The sequence below is a fragment of the Tetranychus urticae genome, chromosome 3, assembly GCF_039701765.1.
Source record: "Tetranychus urticae isolate SD_2017Ah chromosome 3, NJAU_TeUrti_SD_1.0, whole genome shotgun sequence".
Lineage (NCBI taxonomy): Eukaryota > Metazoa > Arthropoda > Arachnida > Trombidiformes > Tetranychidae > Tetranychus > Tetranychus urticae.
Genome location: NC_142960.1, coordinates 23,266,664 through 23,290,558, shown reverse-complemented (window position 1 = coordinate 23,290,558; position 23,895 = coordinate 23,266,664). Strand labels below are relative to the sequence as shown.

The 23,895-nt window shown below is 30.7% G+C and overlaps 2 protein-coding genes across 2 annotated transcripts; one reads left to right on the top strand and one right to left on the bottom strand.

Annotated features, from left to right (window-relative positions):
• Positions 1-387: 387 nt before the first annotated feature.
• LOC107365374 (uncharacterized) lies at positions 388-22,693 on the bottom strand. The gene is made up of 5 exons (XM_015932860.3): positions 22,020-22,693; positions 2,054-2,139; positions 1,855-1,991; positions 1,562-1,761; positions 388-944 (listed from the first exon to the last, which is right to left on the bottom strand). Exons 1-5 carry the CDS (start codon positions 22,059-22,061, stop codon positions 873-875), a joined length of 537 nt encoding a protein of 178 aa, XP_015788346.1. The 5' UTR covers positions 22,062-22,693; the 3' UTR covers positions 388-872.
• Positions 5,261-8,066, top strand: LOC107365373 (uncharacterized). Its single transcript, XM_015932859.3, has 2 exons — positions 5,261-6,093; positions 6,719-8,066. Exons 1-2 carry the CDS (start codon positions 5,421-5,423, stop codon positions 8,032-8,034), a joined length of 1,989 nt encoding a protein of 662 aa, XP_015788345.2. The 5' UTR covers positions 5,261-5,420; the 3' UTR covers positions 8,035-8,066.
• Positions 22,694-23,895: the final 1,202 nt, after the last annotated feature.

Genomic DNA, 23,895 nt, shown 5'->3' with positions numbered 1-23,895 from the left:
GATTTCATGAAAGTTGCATGAAACTTGTTTGTAAAGCAGATTTACCTGATATACACTTGCTGATTAGCATTCATCTGATATGAACAGGACGTGAAACTGATTAACCAATTCATCTTGATACTTGTTATCACATTCACATAAATCCATTGTGATGAACGCCTCTTGATGAACATTGAAAACCTTTAAAACTCACACAAAGTCTATTGTTTGAGTTGAAGAGCAAACGATGGAAACTTTGTGAATTAAAAATTGAAACAAAAGCCTTTTTTAAATGAACAATTGACTATTAATGAAACAAATTGAATGTTTAACTTTTCAAGGTTAATTCGCTGGTTTAAATCAACACTTGAATCTTTTTGGTTCCAATTGGAAAAAGAGAAATGTTGCTTTCAATTAGAAAAGATGATTTTAATGGGAAAATCATAGTGATAATGCATGATGATATACAGAATAATGATCAATTGCAACAATCAAATCAACAGAAAACTCAGTTAATCGATGAAAGATGATTGCAGTTAATTAGCCAATAATCTTTATTATTTCATTATCAGCATTCTTATCACGATAAATTCAATTTCTGTTCATCTTTTCATCTTATTCCAAGTTGCTGTTGGACAAGTGTTCGAGTCGGTGAAGCGAAATAAAGGAAAAATGCTAACTTTTCGAGTCAATTGAGGTTAGTTTAAAGGAATGGAGAAAAAATATCAATCAAAAAGACTTTACATTCCTTCATTTATACCATCATCATCATCGTTACAATTATTTATATTATTTTATTACATTTAATAATGATTATTGTTATCGATTTTAATTATTGTCTTCAGTTTGGTTTGGTGCGTCGACGGTGAATCAACAAACGTCTGCATTCCATGTTATCGAGGTCTTCGTACTTCACAGGAACAACCACTTCGAACTCGAACATAATCCAGTCTCCATGGAATGGACTGGAAAAGAATGAAACAGAAAAGATTATCAACTAATCCAATAACCAAATATACGTGATTATAGAGTAATCATTATTCGATATTTCATGATATAAATATAATAATGATCAGCTTTGTGATTCGAGCCAATTTCGAGTCTAAATTACAAAAGAAACGAATCTGCACAATTACAGTCTGTGTAACTCAATAAATTGATTCTCATTAAGCAGATCTAATGATAAAAATGGTTTTAAAATTTGCGAAAGCATGAAAAACGATTTGTTCTTACGATTGCAATATCAAGTCAATCTTAGCTGCAAATTAGTTATAATAACTTATTGAATTAGACACGAAACTGATCTGATAGATTCTGATGGCTGATTTAGCACTCATTATGAATTTTTATCAGCAATCTTATTGACTTAACGTGAAAATATTAAAGTTTATTTGGATTTAGTTTATTTTATGAAAGTCTAACAATGAAGCTATTTAAACTAGCCATGTTTCGATTTCAAGATAGATCTGATCGCTTTTTCTCGCTGAAAATTGATTGGAAAAATTGATCTTGCTTGAAATCGAAAACCACAGATTCTTAATTTAAACATCGAGGTCTATTAGTTTAATGAACTTGATCTTACCTGAGGTGCGCCATACTCTCTGACAACTGCATATGTATAACTGTACTTTTGCACACAACGGGATAAACCTTTAACATTAGGAGCTATAAAGCGACAATTTTTACCCTTAATACCTTCTTTACATGATGTTTGGTAAAAACTTTGTCGCGAAGTATTTGTTCCGTACAATTCCAATATTCGCCCGTTCCTAGAAACTCCACCTGGAAGAAATTTCGATAAAGCAAAAAATTGAATAAAACTAAAACGAAAAACCAAATATTCCAAAGAATATAAAAATGGATTTTTGAATTTACCTTTCGGCTGGATAATTTCCGTTACACTAGGACAGCACTCTGCAAATAAACCAAAAAAAGGAGGTCTAGTGTCGATTGGTCGACGTTGGATTCTTTTAATTAGATTGGTTTGAAATTTAAAAGGTTCCATTGCTAATCTGTAAAATGAAAGGCGATGAAAAAGGAAAATGAACAAATTCCAAGTTGAATCAATGATTACCTTTGATTGTGCTTCCTTGAGCTGATAGATTTTTTATTTGGTGCTATATATAACCAGTCATCTGTGGATGTTACCGTTGAAAAGACCTGTGAATAGAAAGAAAATTGTAATTCCAAACAAATGATGATATTTCAATTTCAAATTGCTTCTCTTTACAACTGTAATCAAGTTCAAAGCACTTTCATTGATTCAGTTAATTTCTGTCCTTTTACAACTCATCAAACGATCAATTCTGTTGTTCATTATCATCTGTATGTAATTGAGATTTGTTGTTATAGTCAAAGTTTATGATTAACTAGAACATGTTGAATTGAATTCACTGGAAATGATCAGGAAACTCATTAGAGCAAGTTGATTTTATCCTCAGTTTATCTAATGCGATTAACAATGTTAATGGTTGTTCCAATGAGAAACATTGTATGGAAAACATGGGAATCATTTATTCCAATTCCATCACATAATCGTTCATGATGCAACAGATCTAATTATAGTAACTTGTTTGTGATTAGACAATTAAACAAATAACAGATGAACAACAACATCATTAATGTAACACTTTTGGAAAACACTTTTTTGATTGAAAAAAAGGAAATAGTTCGAGGTTCGATTTAAAGCAACAATGAAAGTCGACACTTGGCTAAAAATATCCAATTCATTAAAGTGATTATTCAAATTGGTAAAGTTCACAGCTAAGGTCAACTGGAAACCTTCAAAACTCAATATTTACGATTCAATTTCCATTCTATATTTAGATGAATTTAGAACTTGATTCATTTGAGGAAATTTTTGAAAATCGAAGTCAACTTCTCTTTTGTTAGCTTCATCGAGTTGACATCATTTAGATACAGTTTCATTGTAAAAGGGAAAAGTGAAATTATATTGAAATGATGAACTCCAAGGTGAACCATTAGCATAAAAAGCAAATTTGATAAGATCGTTTAAAGAAGAAAAACGAAAATCTGAAAATTTCTTTGCAAATGCAATTCAATTGTCAGCAAATGTAACAGGTCAACAACTTTTTTCTATTTTCGCAAGTTTCTCTTTTCTGCATTGAATTGGAATAAAGCTTTCATGGAAAACAAAAAGTCGAAGAAGAAGGTGAAGAATCTTTTGAAATATTTCGTTTCATGTTTTACAAAGTCAACTATCATTGGAATATTCAGTTTAGTGGAATATCGTTCAACATCGTTAGACTGGAAATGATGAAGTTGAGGTGAAGTGACATTTTGAATGATTCGAGGATTGAAAGTTAATTTTGATTTATGGTAAAGAGGAAAAGATTGCAAGAATTGATGAATAATAACTTAATTTAGGAATGCAAATTACTGCAGCTGCAAACCAATTCTCATTCAGTATTTGTTCATGAAACTCAATAGAAGACAATTTTTCTTCTATTCCTTTCCGATCAGGTTAACATTGCAACATGATCTGAAAACATTTGAAAATCTTGCTTTACATTGATGGTTTAAGCTAACAAATTTTGTTCATTTCTTTTTCCTTTCCCTTCATTCCTTATTCCTAATACCTTTTCATGATAATATTAACCTTTACAACTCATAAATGTCGCTCAAAAGTTATTTTACTTTTAAAAGGAAAACATCATTTTGATTGAGTAACAAGTCACAAATGATTTTCCAATGGAATTAAATGTGCAACATGTTGGTCTATAATCAGCATTTGTCTGAAAAAGAGAAAAGAAAAGTTCTCAAAATTTATTCTCCTTCATATTGGGATATTTTTAACTCCAAGACATGCCATGAAAAACAACACTTCAGTTAAAGGTTAATAGTTTTTGGTCTAACACCAAATGATGAGTAAACGAACATGAATAATCTTTCTTCAAACACTTTGACAAAAAACACTTCTGTCTCATCTTTAATCCACTACTTTGTCAACATTGTCTAACATTTGTGTTGGAAAGTTCATTTGAAAAGTTTCACTTCAAATCGCAAATTGATTGTCCAACAAAAATCCAAAAATACCAATTATCATGAAAATTATTAGAAAACTTTAAAAAGAAATTTATTTTTGGAACAAACGAGGACATAAACTTCCTATCAATTTACTCACAATAAATAGCTAAGAATTACAGCTTTTAATATGTGTCATGGCTCAAGATCAAACAAGCCACATTCGAATATATTTCATGTGATCCCTAAAATGCGATTTAGAAAATTCTTTACCATATTTTTCCATATTCTTGATTCTACAAGTTTCTTGTAATTCTTAGTGAAGAATCTATCAAGCAAAAGCTCTAAGCTTAAAGAGAAACTTCGATTGAGCAGATTTTAGGAACTTTAGAGGGATTGAACGCTCAAGAATCAAGAGTCCATTTCGAATCAAACTTTTTTTCGAAAATTGTTGAACTTATCGTAAATGTCCAAAATTTCCAAATATCCATTATTTGATGGAAATTTCGGAAATTTCAATTGTATCGTGAATCTGGAAAGGAATCAAATGAATGCTCAAAATTTCTAGAAGTTTATTGCAGAATTTCATTTGCTTGTTCGAATTTTGATTTTTTAATTGCAATATTTTTCCATGAAAACTTGATTCTTCGATAATAATTCGATAAAACTGGAACTTGTTTGTTCACCTGAGGAGCGAAAAGAAATGAACAATCAGATGTTGAAGCATAAAGGATGAATTTAATGAAGGTTGACTTAAAAGTAAAAGGTGATTGATCAAAATATCGATGATTGACGGTTGAATCGATAATTGTAATGGAAATGTCAATTAGTTGAAATGCTGCTGGAAATGTTGATTTGTTATTAATCAAGTCCGGAGTAAAGAATGAAATATTAAAAAGGAAATGGGAAAAAACGAAAATAATTTAGTGTTGAAATGATTCGGTTAAAGCGGATCTGGGAGTAAAAACTGGGAGTTAAATGTATATAATAAATGCGTAAAGTTATAATTATTGTAAAGGCAAAAGACAATCTCATTGTGTCCAGTTTATTGATTGTTATCCAATAAATTACTCAGTCAATGAGAAGTAATAAAAAAAACTGTTGCCCAGAGCAATGCTGACCAATATTTTCTCTCGAATTAATAACATTTATTTTCATTTTACTCTCGATCGATCATATCTTCCTTTTCATCTTTTCTCTCTTTCCTTTCTTTCTCTTTCTAATCTTCTTCTTTTCACCCGGCTTTTGTACTGTTATAACAACAACTCCTACTTGTTATGTTTATTAATACATATTAACCTTACTCGAGAAACAAATTGCTAGTTAAGCTCAAGTTTCCAGTTAAGTCGAGTTTCAAAACGTTTCCATTATTTTACTTTCTTTATTCCAAATTTCGGGTTTTACGTAAAATGAATAATTGTTGAGTGTTTATCGTCGGTTGTAAATGTGGATGACAAATGCAAAAGATATTTACTTCATTTGCAACTTCAAAATCTTCGTCTAGAAATGCTTCGAGTGTGGATCGATCAAATTTGAGTGATAAATCAACTGGTCAGTTTAAAGTGAACCAACAAGTTATCTTGAATGAGGGTAAACACTGTCTCTATCCTGGTGCAGTGAGTCGACCCTATGTAGGTCTAAGTTTACCTTCTTGGTATCGACCCAAGGCTTCATCAACTATACTTAGACGCCGGTTAAGGTCGAGGCAATGGGTTACATATCAGGTTGAAGTGACTCCTGACAGGAAAAGGCCGAGGAAAAGTTGCTTATCTTCTGGTGTTAAAATTGGTCAAAGTGAACCAAGGAATAGTAGGAAAATGGGAAAGTCATCCAATCCAAAGTACCATTTGGTTCATGGATATGTGTCTGATGTTGAAGGTGTTGATGCAGTTACAGGAGAAGATGAAGTCGACTCAACTGAACCTCATCAAAAAGTTAAACTCATTGTTTTACTTTTAATGATTCCTTCGATTGCAGTCATGTTTTACTCTCAAACCAAATTTCGGCGAGAATCAAATGTTGTTGGTGACCTTTCAGGTCTTGGTTTACCACCCAACTATTTATCGAGTGGGATTGGATCAGGTTCATTTGGATCAAGAGACTTCAATTCACGGTTTAATCCAATTTATGGTAATCACTTTTTTTCTTATATCTATTCGAGTTTTCTCAATGTTTGGTACAAGTAAAGTCTCGATAAAAATCAATCTTGGAATAATGAAATTAAGTTAGTCTATTTTTAGACTCTAAATTGTTTCAATGGTCCCATGAAATTCGATTGAGAAAATTGTTTTGACTTCAAAGAAACATAACGTTGAGTTAAAAAGAGATCACAAAATTTCCAAGGTATTAATAGTAACAAATTCATGTAAATTCCTTTTGAAAAACTCGAGATTATATAAAATGTTCGATGTTTCACGGAAATTATTGCTAAAGTCTAGAAATGAAATTCATTCCAAGTTCGATCAAAATAGATCCAAACTCAAATCGATGAAAAGCAAAAAATCCTTCATATTGTTAGTTCGATGTCAGAAGTAAAATAAACTTTCAGAGACCTCCATTAGCAGTCAGGAGTTGAATCGGTTCGTTAATATTAATAGATATTCTCGAATTTCTGTTCTGTCAATATTTTCACTCAAAAATTTGAAGCTAAATATTCGACTATCAAAAAGATGTTCAAACATCTTGACATTTATTGGCACTCTTTATATACCATATAAAGGACATAGTTAACGAAGTTTCAACTTTTCTCTTTCAGACCATCAAATGAGATCTGAGCATGCTGATGAATACGATCCATTCGACAATTCACCAAACGAAAAGGATCAAAATGATTATCAGAATGACCAGCAATCGAAGGAAAATGAGCAATTAAACTCTGGATTTCCGGTCAACATTTTTAATGATGAATTTAAAGACGAGAATAAAGCAGAAGAAAGCAAATCAATTGGAAATGATGATTTTAGTAAAGAAATGTATTCGCCCGAACAAATGAAAATTATGAATCTTAAAACAGTCGATGAATACAAAGTGATCTTTTATGAAAATAATGATCCTTATAATGTCAACCATTTATCATTATCAAATGAATTTCCATTCTCCCATTGTACAGATGAAAAACGTTGCCTGATAACAAATGATGTTACACTAATTAATATCAGTGATGCTCTGATTTTCACTGATCCCAACCATCCAAGTCCAAACAAATTGAAATCATTATCATCTTCAACTGAAACAACTTTAATTACCATATTTTACCAATTAACTCCAACTCAACTCAAACCCAAACTCAATTATAATATAACTTTAACCTATTCTCACCTGTCCAACATCACTTATCGTCCACTTTTAATTGAAAAATCGTTGACAGATGGCGTTCCATTACAGAGTTCAAAGTCACTTTCATCGGAAAACGTTAATGGTTCAAGTGCTTTTAACCTTTGGCGAAACAAACGCAAATTGGTTCTCATTGTTACTTCCAATTGTACCGTTGATCAACTGTTAGTAAGAATGGCGACAATTATGGAACGAATCGGAATCGATGTTGATCTTGTTAGCCTTTGTGATTATTGTCCGAAACTAAATAAAGTCACTGAGTTGAGTTTAGAAAAGGTTTCACTCGAATCTTGTCTGGAAACACTTTTCGAACCTTATCTGTTTCTATTTGATTGGCAGCCTTACCTGTGTCCAACTCATGTTTCACCAATCACTTACTTTGCTCTTTCCTTTAACCTCATTCCAATAATTTCATATCCATTTAATAATACTAATGATGATAATTGCTATTGTAAACTGGACTTACCTAAAGGTTGTTTCATTAATGCACTTGATTTTACCTCATTACATGATCTAGGTGATCTTCTTAATCTAATTGCAAGTGATTTAAATCAATATCAGAGTTACATTAAGTGGACAGAGACTCATGAGATTTCAATGCAACGACAAGATTTATGTTCTTTATGTTCATATCTTCATGGCAATCATTCCGTTATTAACAAAATGTCATCAAGTTACACCAACAACTCTGAATGTGTCTTTTGGAAAAAAGTGTATTCATTCTCTGAATTATATTGATACCTCTGAATAAAGAATGTTAACTATTGTAATTCACCATTTATGCGTTTTCCATCAATTTACCGAAGTTTACATGCAATTTAAACTTTTCAAAGTCAATCATTTTTAATATCGTTTAACATTTGCAACATATTAATCTGTTTTTTCAACAGAAACTTAAAGGTCAATCCAAAATCGAATTGCAATTTTCATTTGCAAAAAAAGTTATTCAATTTAAAATGCAGAATCTTTTAATCCATTTGTGTGAACATAAACTAATCGAGCTACAGATAGGATAAGCGAAAATACTATGGTATGATGGATTGAATAAAGAAGAAGATTTGATGGACTTCTAATCGATTGTAATCCGCAATCATTCAGAAAATCACGAAATCTTTTTTCGGCTCATTGATATTTTGAGATTAAATATTTACCATTGAAAAACTTGGTAAGTTTACCAAACCATTACCTTGCTAGTCTGATGAAAGGTGTTCATCTCTTCCAATGCTGGGAGTTATTGATTGATATTGATAAAATAATAAACAAGTAAAAGTCAATGAAACCAGTGTAGTCTCTACAGTAACATCAGTTTTAATCGAAACATTAGTTTCTATTTCATGAGATTTAAGTCGTTAAAATATTTGCTATTAATATTTCACTGAGAACCGAGCTTTTAGGGAGATCACAAAAACTTAATTAGCTCTCATCGAGATAATGATACTCTGAACATACCGTTTGTGGAACCGTTTAGGTCGAAGTAATGAGCTTGAATCAATCGAAAATGTTGTTTTGGAAAAACGATAAAATTTTGTAAACCGAAAGATCGAAGTTCGAAATGTTGAATGTCAAACTGAATGAAAACTCTGTAAACGCTAGTTAGCTTTATAGATGTAAGTAAAAGTGTAAATATTAAAGTAAAATTTGAAAACGAAAAACTGAAAACTCGATAAATTGGAAGTTCGAATGAGCAAATTTGTTTGATAAACAGAGTCAATACATTTAAATGATTACATTGATTGATCTCATTATTCATCTGGTTTCATTAGCATAATGATTGTGGCTAAAGTTCACGAGAAATCAGCAAAAAGCCATTAATTTGGAAATTTGGGTAAAAATGAAAAAGTGAAACAATTTATTTAATCAACTGAAATTATGAATAGTAAATCATATTGGCGAGAAAAAAAAGAAGAAGAAAAGAGCATTAAAAGCAACAGAATGCAAACATCCGTTCAATGTAGACACAATGTTTTCCAATGAAAGGCAATCTGAATGACTAAGTGTCCACAACATCCGTTTACCTTAACGACCCGAGTAAAAGGTGAAAGGTAAGCAAGAATATGATAACAAAAATTGTTGCTTCATTTCCTTATTTTAACTCCAAGTATCATTATTAAAGTTGAGAAACTGAGCGAACACAGAAAACGAGGAAAAAAAGTGATTCATGGAAAGATCATCATTTGTGTTCATCGTTATCAGTCCATTATCATGTTCCCATATTGTTCATGTATTTACAGATGGGATGAAGAGAAGAGAAAAAAAGAAAGATTTCAAGGTAATCTGATACAGTTTCAGTCTTATCCTGACATGGGAATTTCAACTGTCTTCATGAGCAATTTTCACCACAATTTTTTTTCTTCTGTTCAACACATCATTTCCTACCATCATCTTCATTTATTATCATGTCAAGGTATAAATCAGTGAAAGAGACAAAAAGGTTTATTAAAAAATGTCAGGGAACATGATAATGTTCATTTCATTGGAATTGACGTTTACTTTTGTTTTCGTCGTTTGGTTTTTTTTCCTTTTTTCAATCAACAATCCATCATTAACTTGAACGCATTCAATTTGTTCGTTGAATGTGCAATTGTTTAAGACAATTAGAAGAAAACAAATTTTCTTTTTGGAAAAATTCTGAAAACTTTTTTCTTCTTCTTTTCGCTTTGGTACAAATTGAAAGTATTAAATGACAGAAAGAATCAACAATCTTCAATTCTGATCAACTAAATGTTTGTCTTTCAGAACAAGTTGTTGATCTTTTAGTGGCTAAAAACTCTCAACTCTTAACAGATTCAAGCTTTATTTATGTTACTTTTTATTCCGAACATTTTCGTCTCTCACCTGAATCAATCTCATAAACAAACTGTTGAGATAAACACTTTAAACATCAATATTGACCCAAAAGTAGAACAGAAAAAAACAAATTTTTCGAATTGAATAAATTTTCATCTGAATGAGAACAAAAAGCTTGAACTTGAAATAAGATTCTCAATAATTTATCATATTCATTCAAAGAATTAGAACTTGAATATCGAAACAGTTTTTTGATTCTTCAACTGAAAATATTACTCATTAATAGAATTCATTATAAGAATTGAGATGAATTTAACTAGAAATGTCATGGATCTATTCTGAACTTTTTCATGTCAAGAACATTGAATTATCTTTTTTTCGTATTTTTCTCGTTCGTTTTTCAACAAAGTTTACAGTAATTTTGGCGAAATGTTTTAGTAGAATAGAGAAAATGAAAAATTCCGAAATTGGGTTCTGAGCTTTGGTCAATTTTGATATTCTTTACGGAATCGGAGCAAGATAATTTTCTATATTGAAACTTCGAAATATCAGTTTTCTTTCTCATCAATAGATGATGTAAACTTTGATTGAATGCAACAAGTTGCTATAATAACTTATTTATTGCGACTGAAATCATTTTGAATTTACTTTTACAACTTCAATGAATCAGTTTCCTTTCTCTGTTGATTCTATCTTCTTTTATTTTCGCCAAAGGCTAACAGTTCTGAGAAATTATCTTTTCAGTTGATTGTATTTTAGATTATGAAATACTATGAAATTTGATTCACTTTAGTTCTGTTTAAAATATTACTGCTATTTATTCAATGAACTAAGAATAGAGATTCACAGGAAAAGTATGTTTATTGATTTTAATGCATTAAGACATTTCTCAACATTTTAGATTTAATTCTGATAGAAAGAAAAATGGGTTTAAAGAAATTCTCATTTTGAAGAATTTGAAATGTGTTTATCTCAATTTTCTTCGATTTCAAACATTCGTTTAGTAATCTTAAAGAAAGACAAAAACCCCAATGAATGCAGCAACTCTGCAGTAAAACGAGAAAACTTTGTGTCATATATAGGCTTATGAAATACGACCCAATTCTGGAGAAACATGAAAATTCTACGGAGTATCTAACTGCGAACAGGCGGCAAAAAATGATGCAGCTTCTAAAGGCGATTCACATACTTTTGGAGAGATAGAAACGTAGAAATAAATTTTATTTCATCCAAATGGTGAGTATAATTTTTATTAGTATTAAATGATATTGCAATCAAAATCCTTTTTCTCTGCTCACACAAGCTTCAAAATCTCATTGATTTGCCATAAGAGGCCATTGCTATTTTATACTTGTATAATAATTTTACAATTATTTCATAACAAATCCTTTGTTATGGCGGTGGACAAAGGATTGCAAATCGCAAAAAAAGATGAAAACAAATTTGCGTCTTTGGCGCTTTAATCAAATGTAGCCAAACAATTTCTATGTTGCTTCAATTTAAACAGCAATTATCATTAACGACCCCTATGCTGATCAATGTAAACTGAAATTAAATCGCATTGATTTTCATTTACAATAATTTTACACAGGCTTGACCAAGGTGGACTATTTGAATAAACCATTGATATCCATTGCTTTCATCAAAACAGTACATATTGTATCTCAATTTTGAAAGATAGTTGAGTTAATAACTTTGAATAAGCAGATTTTTCTGATGCATCGCCATTCAATTGAACAATAATCTGATTAAATATTAACTTGTATATAATATTCAGACTAAATTGCATCTTCACAAAAATACAATTTGTTGAAAGAAAATTAAACTCGAGGAAAAGTTGTCAGAAAAAGCACAAATGAAAGAAACAGAAGCAACAATAGCAGATTGAACTTCACAAGATTTCAATCTTTTTCACTGAAAAAAGTGTTGATTCAAGTTTGCCATGATCATTAACAATAACTTAACCTTTAGAAAAAGATGAAGACGAAAGACAAAATTGTCAATATTGGAATATTGCAAAAAAGAAAAAATTTCGATACAATTTCCATCTGAACCCGTTTTCTGTACAGAGGAAAAAACAATTTTCTCAGTCTGGGAATAACAATCTTGACTAAATCCAGAACATCTCATGATTATTACATGTTGGCCAAGGGCAACTTGAAACTCGATCATCACAAATACCAATAAAGTAAACTGTTCATGTAAATTAATATCGAATGATCAACTTGAATAGAAACAACAATGACTTGAAAATGGTAATGAAAAGTGCATAATGAGAAAAAGTTGATCGTTAAGTTTCGTTGTTCATCTTCCAGATAATGTCCAATGAACAATCAATTTTCAACTCGAGAGCTTCATTTCATGTAAAATTGTTAACACAAAATGTGATAAGAAAAGCGACTAAAAAAGTGCAACAAATTGTCTGAAGCAAGCTGTTAAAGAGTTAAACATTAACATGAGAATTGATGACAATGAAAGGATTTAGTTTGACCTATCTGATCGTAACCCGAGTAAAGAATTATTTTTAGCCTTTTTGATCAACTTTTCATTCGAAGCAATTCATCAGAATGACAAGAAGAAAAGCTATTCAACTTATTTCACTTTAATTCACTTTTATCAACCAAATGAATAATTAATTGTACTAATCAGAGCAATTTGCATCTCAAGTGATAAATTGTTGAACTTGTTGAATGTTGCAAAAGCGTTAATTTAATCAAGTGAGACAAAAAGGCAGAGGAAAAAGAAGAGTAAAAAAGAAGTTCTTTTCTTGATATAATATTCCTTCTGAAGATTGTCTCACAGGAATCGTCAGAATAATCTGGCAAAAAGAAAAGGTTTGTTACAAAAAAAGCAAAACTCGGAACAAAAGGTAAAGTTGAAAAGGAAAAATTAGAGACGAAAAAGTTGAAACGAAAAAAGTTTCAATTTTTCATCGAATCTCGAGTTTGCAATTTATTCGAACTGACCTTTTACCTGTTGTACAGAAACAATCTAATTACGACTACAAATGGTTGCCTTGAAGGGACAATTTTTCGCTCCATTATTCTTATCTGTTTATCTAAATTCCAAATGAATGGAACAACAGGAAAAAAGAAAAGAAAAAGTCGACTTTATTTACCCTTTGAATTATTTTCTTCTTATTGGCCTCATATTTGGTTTGACCTTTTGGTTTGTAATTTTAATCGAGTGTCCCATTGAGAGATAAAGGTCGCTTTGAGACACAATAATGATGACAATAAGTTGAATGATAATCGAATCAAAGATCGAAAAGGAACGTGAGACAGTTTTAATCAATTGACTTTTCCATTTCTATTTATCAAAGTTATACTTTTTTCCAGGTTATTATTTATATCATCATATAATTGAGATTACCTGTTGTGATATCGAATGGAAATATGGAGAAAAAGATTTTCAGAATTTATCTTTATTATTATCGAAAGTATTTCTAAGAAGTATAACAAAGAAATATTTTTCATTGAAATTGATGAAAGAAAAAATTAAATTCTTTCATCAGATTATTTACTCGAATCATGAATTATTGTGATTCTTCTGCTCTCTTTATTGACTTTTCATTGAACAAAGTCAATGATAAAGTAAACTGATTTTCATGTTCGTTCAAACGAATTATCAAAGAATCGAAAAGACAAGAAAATCTGGATTAAAAGTTTAAAGCGAAAAATGAATTTTCTTCTGAAATGCTGATAATGAGACAAATTGAATGCATGAAGTATCATCATGAGCTAAGGAAAAAAGAAGGAAATTATTTCCGTTTTCAGTGAAATGTCTTCATGTTGTTTAACCTTTACTGGTGCGAGTTGAGTAAAAGGAAAGAAAGTCTTCTGTTATTTGGTGAGTTAAAGGTTGCCTTAGGTTATCTTTTCATTGGCATCACATTTTCATCATTCATCGTGAAATGATGAATACAAAATGTTCTGTATGAAGATGAGGATAATGAGAGTGGGAGAAACAAAGGCTGAGCCAAATATACATTGAGTAAATAACAATTTCCAATTGAATTGTGCTAAGATGAACAAGATATTTGATTGCATTGGATAAGATGAATTCATGTGTTTGGTTAAACTGATCATGTTGTTGGTTAATTGTTTTAGTAAACATTATCTACATTCTCGTGTTTTCCCTCCAAATGTGAATATGTTTTTAATATTTGTGCGAACCAAAAATACTTGATGATAATGGTGATGAAAACAGAAGCATTTTCCTGTTATGGACAATCAATTAAACCTTTTTTTATCAACTTAATCGTATTATCTCACTGCTTAACGATAACTTGTTGAACTTTCTTATTTATCATGAAACATTTCCTGTCGACTTGATAGCATTATCAAATTTGCACTTGACCTCAATGGTGACGAGTTTATGCACAAGAAAAGCGGAAGTGAAAAGAGAACTGATTCAGTGGAAAAAGCTCTTTCTGGGCCAATTGTCAACTACTATAATAACCTGCCCTGTAACTGTCCTGAAATCTGGTTCTTATTTTTTTGTTATATGATAGTATGATTTTTGGTAAATGGACAAAATATGTACAATATTATACAAAAAAATTGAATTGACTAACTTAACAACGAAATTCGCAGACAACTTCATTTATGTTAAGTTAATGTTGTTTATTATACCGGGCTATTCAGCTATCTTTTACGGCGGTTTGCAGTTATAACTCCCGGACGGTTGATGCTAAAGACCTTAGATTTAGGCATTTGAGCCATGAGCTTCCGCGAATTGAAAAACCATAAGTTAGAACTCTCAAGGTCATTCAAGGTCACTTCTTTATTTTATCTCTAATTGACATTTCAATTCATTTTTCAGATCGCTTGATGTTGGTGAGATGTTCTTAACTCATGCTGGCCAAAAGATATGTGTTTACATATCGTGCAGTTAATCAATTGGTTTTAAGAAAAATTCGTTTATCTTTCCAACGGTGTAAGATTTTAACTTGTAACAAACAAACTCTTGTGCTATCGACCCTTGACTCAGTCCATCTCTTGTCCACAGCACCATCATAGTGCTATCCTCGTGCTTGATTTCGCAACCCATCTCTTATGCTACCATTTAAATTATTCTTGTGAACTACTGATCTCGCTTGGTTTTTGTAATAAAAGAATCCTAATTTTTGTACCCTCATTATCTAACCTCAGCCAAAAATGAAAGTAACTAACTGCATTTACACCATCAATTGCATTATTGAGCATATTGGCTGCTCCAGTGACGATAACCGACAAAAATTTTGTGTGTAAATCAATCAAAATCAATAAAGTGTATTTTTTCTCAAAATTTATCCAGCTTCAATTGTTAGCAGTCGTTTTCATTCAACTTATGAAAAAAGCACAGAATAGTTCAAAGAGAGTGTAAGAAAAGTTTAAGAAAACAAAATACGAAGGAAAAACACGAATTTACTTCTGTTCACTTTCTGACTCTTTTCATAATCAAAATGAAATCATGGAAAAATGTTAATCCAACGAATGAAGTCCTTTATTTTTCGAATAATTTTGCGCTTTAGATTTTTCAAATAGCCGTCGAATGATAAAGATAATGATTCTTTGAATGGAAAGACGATAAAAGAGACAAAATGAATTACAAATCAGTTTCACTCGAGAATAGTGAACATGAACGAAAAAAAGTTCTCTTTGCTTCTAAATGTTGAATGAAACAGTGAAAAACAAAGTTCAACTCAACTCTGTATTTTTCCTGCTCAATCGTGATTTTATTAATGAATCAACGATTAATGATGCCAAATGTGATAGGAATCGCAAAGAAGAGCAAATTTTAGTGTTTTAAATAATGAATCAAACTAAAGGCTCAAAATAACTCGCAAATTGTAACAGATAACCTTTCGACAGTTTGTCCATTGTTAATTTATCTCGATTTAAACATGCAACTTGAACGTTAATTCAGTTCATCTGCCTTGTTTGCAAAGCAAAACAAGAAAAATACTTTCATTATTCAGTAAAAGTTCAAGTTTTTAACGTTTGTACTTTTCCTTTTTTCCTTTTCACCCAGTTGTGATGATATTCAGTGTTTAACATGATGAGAACTTGCATGTAACCATCAACCTTTTATTTTTCAACTTATTTCTTCTTTTCTCATTTTCATCTTCACCCAAAATGAGCAAGATGTTTGATGGATGAATAATGACAATCATCTTCAATTACTCTTATTAGTAGTTTCACAAGTCTTTAATGATACACTTTGTCTCGACACATCCGAGCATCACTTGTTTTCATCATCCTGTTGCTTCTTCTGGTCAACTCTTACTCTTATTACCTTGTCATTGTTGCGATTAACTGTTTCAAACTGTCATCAATTTAGACTGATTAACTTTTTTCCTCTTTTCGTTCCTCTTCTAAAGTCTTCCAGTTTTTGAGGTTAACACTGGGAATGGATTTTTTCATATGAAACGAAATGTTTGCTGAAAAGGGCAGAAATTTATGTTCGCTTACATATTTATCGACATGATTTAATGGAAAATTATTTCGATTTTTTGCCAATTAGAACCTTTCTCAAGTCTATTTTCATTTGACCAATTTCCATGGGAATATTGTCCTTGCTTCCATTCAATTATCGTTTCTATTTTCATTATCAAGTTGAACTTTTCCTTTGACCTTTTTCACAGTTGCACAGGGACACTCTCAATGTTTCATTCAAATTGTTTTATTCTTGTTACTCTATGCTAATGAGAAGCAAAATTTTCCGTTTTATTATTTATAGCACTTTGAATTAGTTTCCAACACTTTCAATTAATTGCTTTGTAATCATGACATTAATGAAGAGGGAATCAAGTTGTTCAATTTAAATTTCTGTAATTTAATTAACTCCAACTCAATCTAGAAATCAAATCAACGGAACAACAAAAATGGACAAAAAATGGATGCAACGAATCGCGTAAGAGCAAAGTTCAAATATGAAATTGAAACACAAATCGTACTAAAATGAAACATCCAACACGAAAAAATCGAAGTTACCATTTCCTTGGAAATGCAATCGATTAACCTAATTGGATCAGCATCAATAAGCAAATACAAGGTAAAAAGAAGGTGTTAAAGATTAAGAAACACCTTTTAATGTATTCATCAATTTGCTTGTTTCAATGTTAACCCACAAAAGTGACCACAAAATTACATGAAAGCAACATTTGAAGTAATATTGAAATGAAAGTAATAGATGAAAATTGACTATGAAGCATGTTAATGGGAATAGCAAGGGACGTAAATTTATCTTTTTTTATGGAAATGCTATATTAATAATTATTGCAAATATTATATTTGGCAGAAGAGAAGAAAAAGGTTGATATTAATCAAAGCAAGTAATGGCAGGTGAATGTGAATAGAGTAAAAGGTATTTGTAATGCTATTGATTTGATTAGTTGAAATAAAATGTATTTAATTAGCCATAATGTAATTACTTGATAAAACAGAGTTAACATTATAAAAAGGAAAGTGAAAAGAGGAACAAAATATAAATAGTATTTTGTTTATTATTCAATATTGGAACGTGATTTACTTGTTGTTGTTGTTTTATCATGTTTTCTGATTCACATAACAACATTGATAAACATCATGTTAATATTATAATGATAATGGTCATCAGTGAGACATGGACAATGATCATGATATGGATCAGCGAATCATTTCTCTTTTTTTCTGACATTTTCTTCAATCATTTTGTTCCACAGGTTAAAGTGTTGCAAGTTGGTAGAAATTTATCTTTTCTCTTCATTCGAATACTTTTGTTCGTTCACTTTACGTTTCACTTCAACTATCAGAGTCTATAAAAGTGTCCCAACGAATTATGTTAATCAAACTAATTATAGATGATGATAATAATAGATTCAATTAGCTTTTATCTCGATTGTTAGCTGATATGCTTAGAACTTTATCATTGAATTTTCGCTGTGCTTTTTGCTATTCAAACATTTTCATTCATTTACTTGTGCTGTATCAGATTATTCTTGTTTTGGTAAAGAATAAAAAAACTGTCGAAACATCTTTGGTTTCATGATAATGGATTGTGATTTTTTTGATGAATGGACGAAATTAATTTTCATTGATTCCGTTGATTCGTCTAGACATCAATTTTGTCTTTCGATTCTCAACGGTAACTTAGTTTTTACAGAGGTACGAGTCGATCCCTCGATCAAAGATCCCTCTGGAATAGCAAGTTTGATTGCATTTAAGCTGATAAACCATTCTAATCATGAGTTTTTCCTTTTTTAAGTTTCTAAGTTCGATGATAATCAAGTAATTACAGTGAACTTCACATAGGTTATGAGCAGTCTTCTCGTCTAGCGATATTGTTTATGCAACTAGCTTTAATCATTAACAAAATTTCATTGTGCAAGTCGGAATTGTCTTGAATCTTTTAAAAATTTGAGCAATTATGCTGTTCTTATGTTTCAATTTTAAATTGAAAACTTCATCACAGTTCGAAAATTTTTGTTAATAACACAAAGTTACAATCACTTCCAATATGACGAAAAAATATTAAAAAGTTGAAATTTAAATTGAAATCACTATAGAAAGGTTAATGATTGATCTTGACGAAAACAAATTCGCTAATTAGAGCAGTTCACAATATAGACTTACAGTCAAGAATCTTTACACAACGGTTTTTAAGTTTAACACACTTTCTAAGATAACATTGCTGAATTGCACACCGTTTCTAAATTTGCTACTCATTCCTCAAGTATGGTTGATGTTAGAGATTTGAAAATTGGACAGGGACATTCAATTTTACTGGTTTGATCTCTAGATGATATGAAATGGTCATTTTCTGATTTTTTTACATTTAATTTTGTTTGTTATGAAGAGCTAAAAGATCGATGAGTATCTCTGGTTCTTCTGGGACTGCCTATTCTGACTGAAAAATGCTAGAATGCTATTGATTTTAAAAATGTAAAAATATTGCTTCGTAAATAACATGCTGAACCTATCATTAAAACTGATAATGCAGGTGAATTATTATCCAAACGAAGCAAAGCGTTTATTTTTACTTAGCTTGGAGGTTTGAAAGGTCACTTTTTTGGGTTCGTGTTGGCACGTTTGAGAAAAAAAGAAGCGGGATGAGCTCAAACTTGGATTAAGAAAAATCTTGACCTCATCTGATTTTTATGGTCATCGGAATTTATTTTTCGCGAAACCGACCTTTGAAATTTAGAGGCCATTTGAAGGTCATTCGAAATTTGTCGTTGTCTACTTGTCCCTCTTAAAAGGGTTTATCATTACATAACAGTTATCGAAATATGGCTCAAAAACGAAATAGAAATGTTTCTAATGTTTCTAAAAATAAAAATCTAATACAAGACTAAATACAATTGTAGTTCAAACGATCACTCGACAAAATGTAAAATAGTGAATTGATCGTATGCATTTCATCTTACCATCTGTGAGTTTAAAGGACTTTTAGTTCGTATGTGCTCTGTTGAATAGCACGAACAATACGTTACTCACAGGTTGTGTGATAGTCTTACAGCTTACTGTTAACCTTCTTTTGGCAATTGCAAGTCTCGATAATATTTGAATACTTTCCCTTGAATCACCTTACAAATTGAATATTTCCAGTGACATTTTTCCCCACAATTTTATCTGTTTGTCAAAACCTGAGTTTACTTGTCCTTTATTGTCTTGCGATTGGATAAATTGAAATATGAAATATTGAAAGGGAAGAAAATGAAAGAGCAAAAAAGTTCGCATCAAACTCATCTTATTTCGTGTCAAAAAGTAAAAATGATTTAATCAACTAAATCATAAACATCGAAATGTAACAATTGTTTAACTGACAAGCGTTCACCCAATAGAGTAAAGCAAATCAATGTTATTTTCATAAAAATGTCAACCGAAATTCAACTATTTTTACACTTTTAATGTTTTAATAAAATAACTAAATTTGATTATTCGAGTCGAAAAAAAATGTTGATTGATCAAGGATTTTCATTCACCATTTACCTATTTATTTATTGATTAAGGTTAACCTTTTTTTCATCTAATAACGATATCGAGTCAAAAATAAGTTGATAACTATAAGCATTTAATGACAGAATGTTAAATAAATAAAACATAAAAAGCAACTTTCACAATAAACTCGCTTCTAAGTACAATAATATTCAATTAGCCTAATATCATTTCACTTAAGACGATTAAATGTTTCAAATTCAACTTTAATCTCTATCGTCTTTGCTCATCTCTTCATTAATTATGTATTGATATGTTGATTATGTATTTAAAATGATAAAAAATGTTCGAATCGATGATTGAAGGAAAAGCAGCGAATCTGAGTCCACGACAGACGAATTTCGAAGGAAAATTTGTTCGAAATTACTCATTTAGACTTTTCAATCAAAGCTGAATGGTAAACCTCTAACCTGTAATTAATTGTCAAGAGTTTTGCGATTTGAATAACGAAATAGAAAAGCAATTAACAAGTTAAAAGTAAATCAATTACAAAATGACAAATCTTGTAATTCTGATTCTTTTTTCACCTTTGCTAATTAAGATTTCAAAGGCATTTCAACTGTTAATTTGCTTAATTTACAGGTGAATCTGAGTTGCAAGGTGTGATGTCAATAATTTGAATAAAAGGTTGAAACATAAATTGAAAATTTTTTCATTTTTTGTAAAGAAATCAAATTTCGATTTTTTCTTCTTTTTTGTCGAAATAAATTTTTCGATTTTTAATGATTTCTAGAATCCAATTTCAAATGCATGGTAATTTTGTGATACTGAAACACATGAAAATAATACATTTGATTGATAATTATTCGTGCATCTCGATTTCAATCGTTTTTATCAACAGAACTCAATAGGAAATGTAGAAATAGAATATCATTTTCATCTTTTCCCAATGAATCTGTTCTTTTCCATTGGAATATTAAAGATTCATTGGATTATCTTTTCTCATTTTGCCCTTTCCATCATAAAACTATTTCACTTGATGTCATTAAGTCTATATGAATATGAATGTTTCACTATTTACCATTCAAAGTTATTATTAAATTTTATTTCTTTTTTCGCTACGAAAATCATAAGAATATCAGGTGAGAGAGTTTATTCAAAGTAAATCAAATTGTTTTCAATAGTTGAATATGTCCTGAGGTTACTCCGAGCTAAATGTTCCTTTCTTATCAAGAAAAAAGTAGTTTATGATATTTTATTCGTGATGAAATTGTGAGACTTTATCATGTAAATGGATAAACAATTTCCACTGAATAACAGATCTGTTTGCTCAAAATTTCAATATAAAGTTCAAGATAAATCAGATTTGTATATTTTCATGGAAATTATTCAAGTTTCTTTGAGGTCAAAGGTACGAAAGCAAGTAAAGGCGATGAAAATTTCGAAAAAGTCGAATTTGAATTTTCGAAAGTCTTTCAAAATCGAAATATGGATTTTTGTGAAACGAAAAGAACTGAAAAATCTCGAAACGAAATCGATCGTTCGATACACTGGTGATAGTTAGTCGATCTTTGAAGTGGGCTTCATGAGATTTTTGGATTCTATTGTAGTTATTTTTAATATAATCTTACAATCTTTTGTTAGAACTGAAAGGATTTCGAGTCTTGTCGAGTTGAAAGTTGTTGACTTCACAGTCAAACAGCTTGATTCTTAATAAGAATGTTTTCTCTTGCAGAATCTGTACAGATAAAAGAATCATTTCCATGAAAGAAAAGCAAATTGTGTTCGAAAACAGTTTATTTGAAAGCAACATGAAAATTAACTTTCAATATTTAAATGTATTCCAAAGCATTGTCAATATCAACATTTTTCCGTCTCGATTGAAATTCATCCTCTCAGTCATGGAAATCTAGACTTAAATTTGAATGGAAAATCTTTCCATTCTCTTTGATTCGAATTGTAACTTTAAATTGTAAATTTTGTTCGGCCGACGAGAAACAATTTGCTGATGAAACGAAAGAATTGAAAACTTACCAAAAGATTGAATAAAGTAATTTTTAACACATTAAGATCCATGATTGAGTTTTGTGATATAACGATATTGATGATGAGATGAATGTAAAAAACAAATAAACCAGTTGATTAAGATTGCATTAAATTGCGGTGATTCTGTGATTTCAAAGTTTCCAGGTAAGTTGGGTGAAGAAAATTTTGTGCGAATGTGGAATAAAAATTGCTTCCAAACAGATTTTCATCTAATTACGATTAAAGATGAAGGTGAACTTGATTGTGCTTTGGTGGATCCAAATGTGAAACACAAACAAACAAAAGAAAATATTTGAAATGAAATGGAAATTGTCAAGTTAAGAACTTTGGAATTGAATCAATTTGATGAAAGTCGATTAATGATTAATTTCAAGATTAACGAGTTTACACTTTGATGTGATTCATGTTTGCTTTTCTTGTACAATCAACCTTTACAGTTGGTGTGAATGTCGATGTGGTTACACTTTGTTTTCATGATAACTGATTATTTAAATGATTCAGTTTATTTTATGGAACAGCGAAAAGAAGCAAAGAAAAGGTTTTTGTTTCCTCAGATTCTCAGCGTAGTTTCAGTGTTTTGCAAAGATGAAACTTTTCTCTGTAAACAACTTTACCTGTTTGTCAAAAAAAGCAAATGAATTGAGCTCTTGATCAACAGAAGAAAAATATCTTCGTCAAATTGAGATGAGAAGAGGTTAACTCTTAAAGGTTACTCACTCAGGTTACTCACTGAACTTGCAGTAAACTGATTCAGCTCAGTTGGATTCAGAGTTTTCCTTTTACATTGGCTGTTACATGGACAATGCATGATGAAACTGAATCAGAATGGCGCTTTTGGAGAAGAAAAGGTAAAAAAGAAAAAGATAAATTTGGAATTTTGTTACAAGAGAAAGTGGGTTGGAATTTGGTTGAGCCGAAGTTGACTCTTGATCGGTACGGTTAGTTACGGTAATTAAATGTGTTTGGAAGAGAAGTTTTGAATTACTTTTTTTCTCTGTTGATCATTTTGTTGCATGTTGAGGAGATGAAGGAGGAGCTCGAACATCGTAAAGTGAGGTCTTGAAAAGAAAAGGTCGTTTAGCGAAACGCAAATTAGAGCAGCAACAATGGGTACAAAGGTAATGAGATGATGCTTGCTGTTGATCAAGAGGTTGGAATCTTTGGAATCAGAAAAGAATCCCTTTTTTGCACATTATTTACTATTCATTTGTGCATTTCAATTTTAGATTCCAAGTCGACCCAACTCATTCCAACCCACTTTTTCCTCTTAAAACTTTCAATTTTCTTCTCCACTCTTTAGTCTCTTCCTTGTCATCATCCGCATCTTTACTCATCACTTTATCCTTACTTTTTCCTTCTTTCAAAGTTGAACGTCAACGGGATCTTTGTCGAGTTGAGGTACATCTTGTTGTTGATATGAAATTAAATCAAACTCTTGTAACTTCTTTTCGTTGTAACCTTTTCACTCTCTTTTGGCGGCAATTAGATTCGTCTCGATTTAAAACGATTCAACTAATTTGTAAGTTTTGATAATTTTTCTCCAAAAAATCGAAAAATTTAACAATTCTAAAAGTGATTTTCATCTTTTGATCTAGTTTTAACTCTCACAACCGTTTTACAACAAATAATGAGCAAACCTCTAAATTATGCGACTTCATCATCACACCATCGCTCTTTATCGTCCATCTCATCTCATTCACCACATCGTATCAGTCCATGTAATCTTCCCTTCTACTTCATTCCATCAAAAACATCTTCACCTGAACCTTATGAAAAGGTTTACAGACGGGCCAAGGCGATGAAGGGTTGCACTGAAAGAATCAGACGGAACTTTGTAAGTAGTTAAAGTCAATTTGAACATTTT

What these genes read in the sequence shown, in the direction of transcription:
- LOC107365373 (XM_015932859.3), top strand. Translation starts at nt 5,421, where the DNA reads ATGCAAAAGATATTTACTTCATTTGCAACTTCAAAATCTTCGTCTAGA. An exon ending in ACGGTTTAATCCAATTTATG is followed by an intron (nt 6,094 to 6,718) that starts GTAATCACTTTT and finishes TTTCTCTTTCAG; the next exon opens with ACCATCAAATGAGATCTGAG.
- LOC107365374 (XM_015932860.3), bottom strand. Translation starts at nt 22,061, where the DNA reads ATGGATCTTAATGTGTTAAAAATTACTTTATTCAATCTTTTG. An exon ending in GGAAATTATCCAGCCGAAAG is followed by an intron (nt 1,762 to 1,854) that starts GTAAATTCAAAA and finishes AATTTCTTCCAG; the next exon opens with GTGGAGTTTCTAGGAACGGG. An exon ending in GAGAGTATGGCGCACCTCAG is followed by an intron (nt 945 to 1,561) that starts GTAAGATCAAGT and finishes ATTCTTTTCCAG; the next exon opens with TCCATTCCATGGAGACTGGA.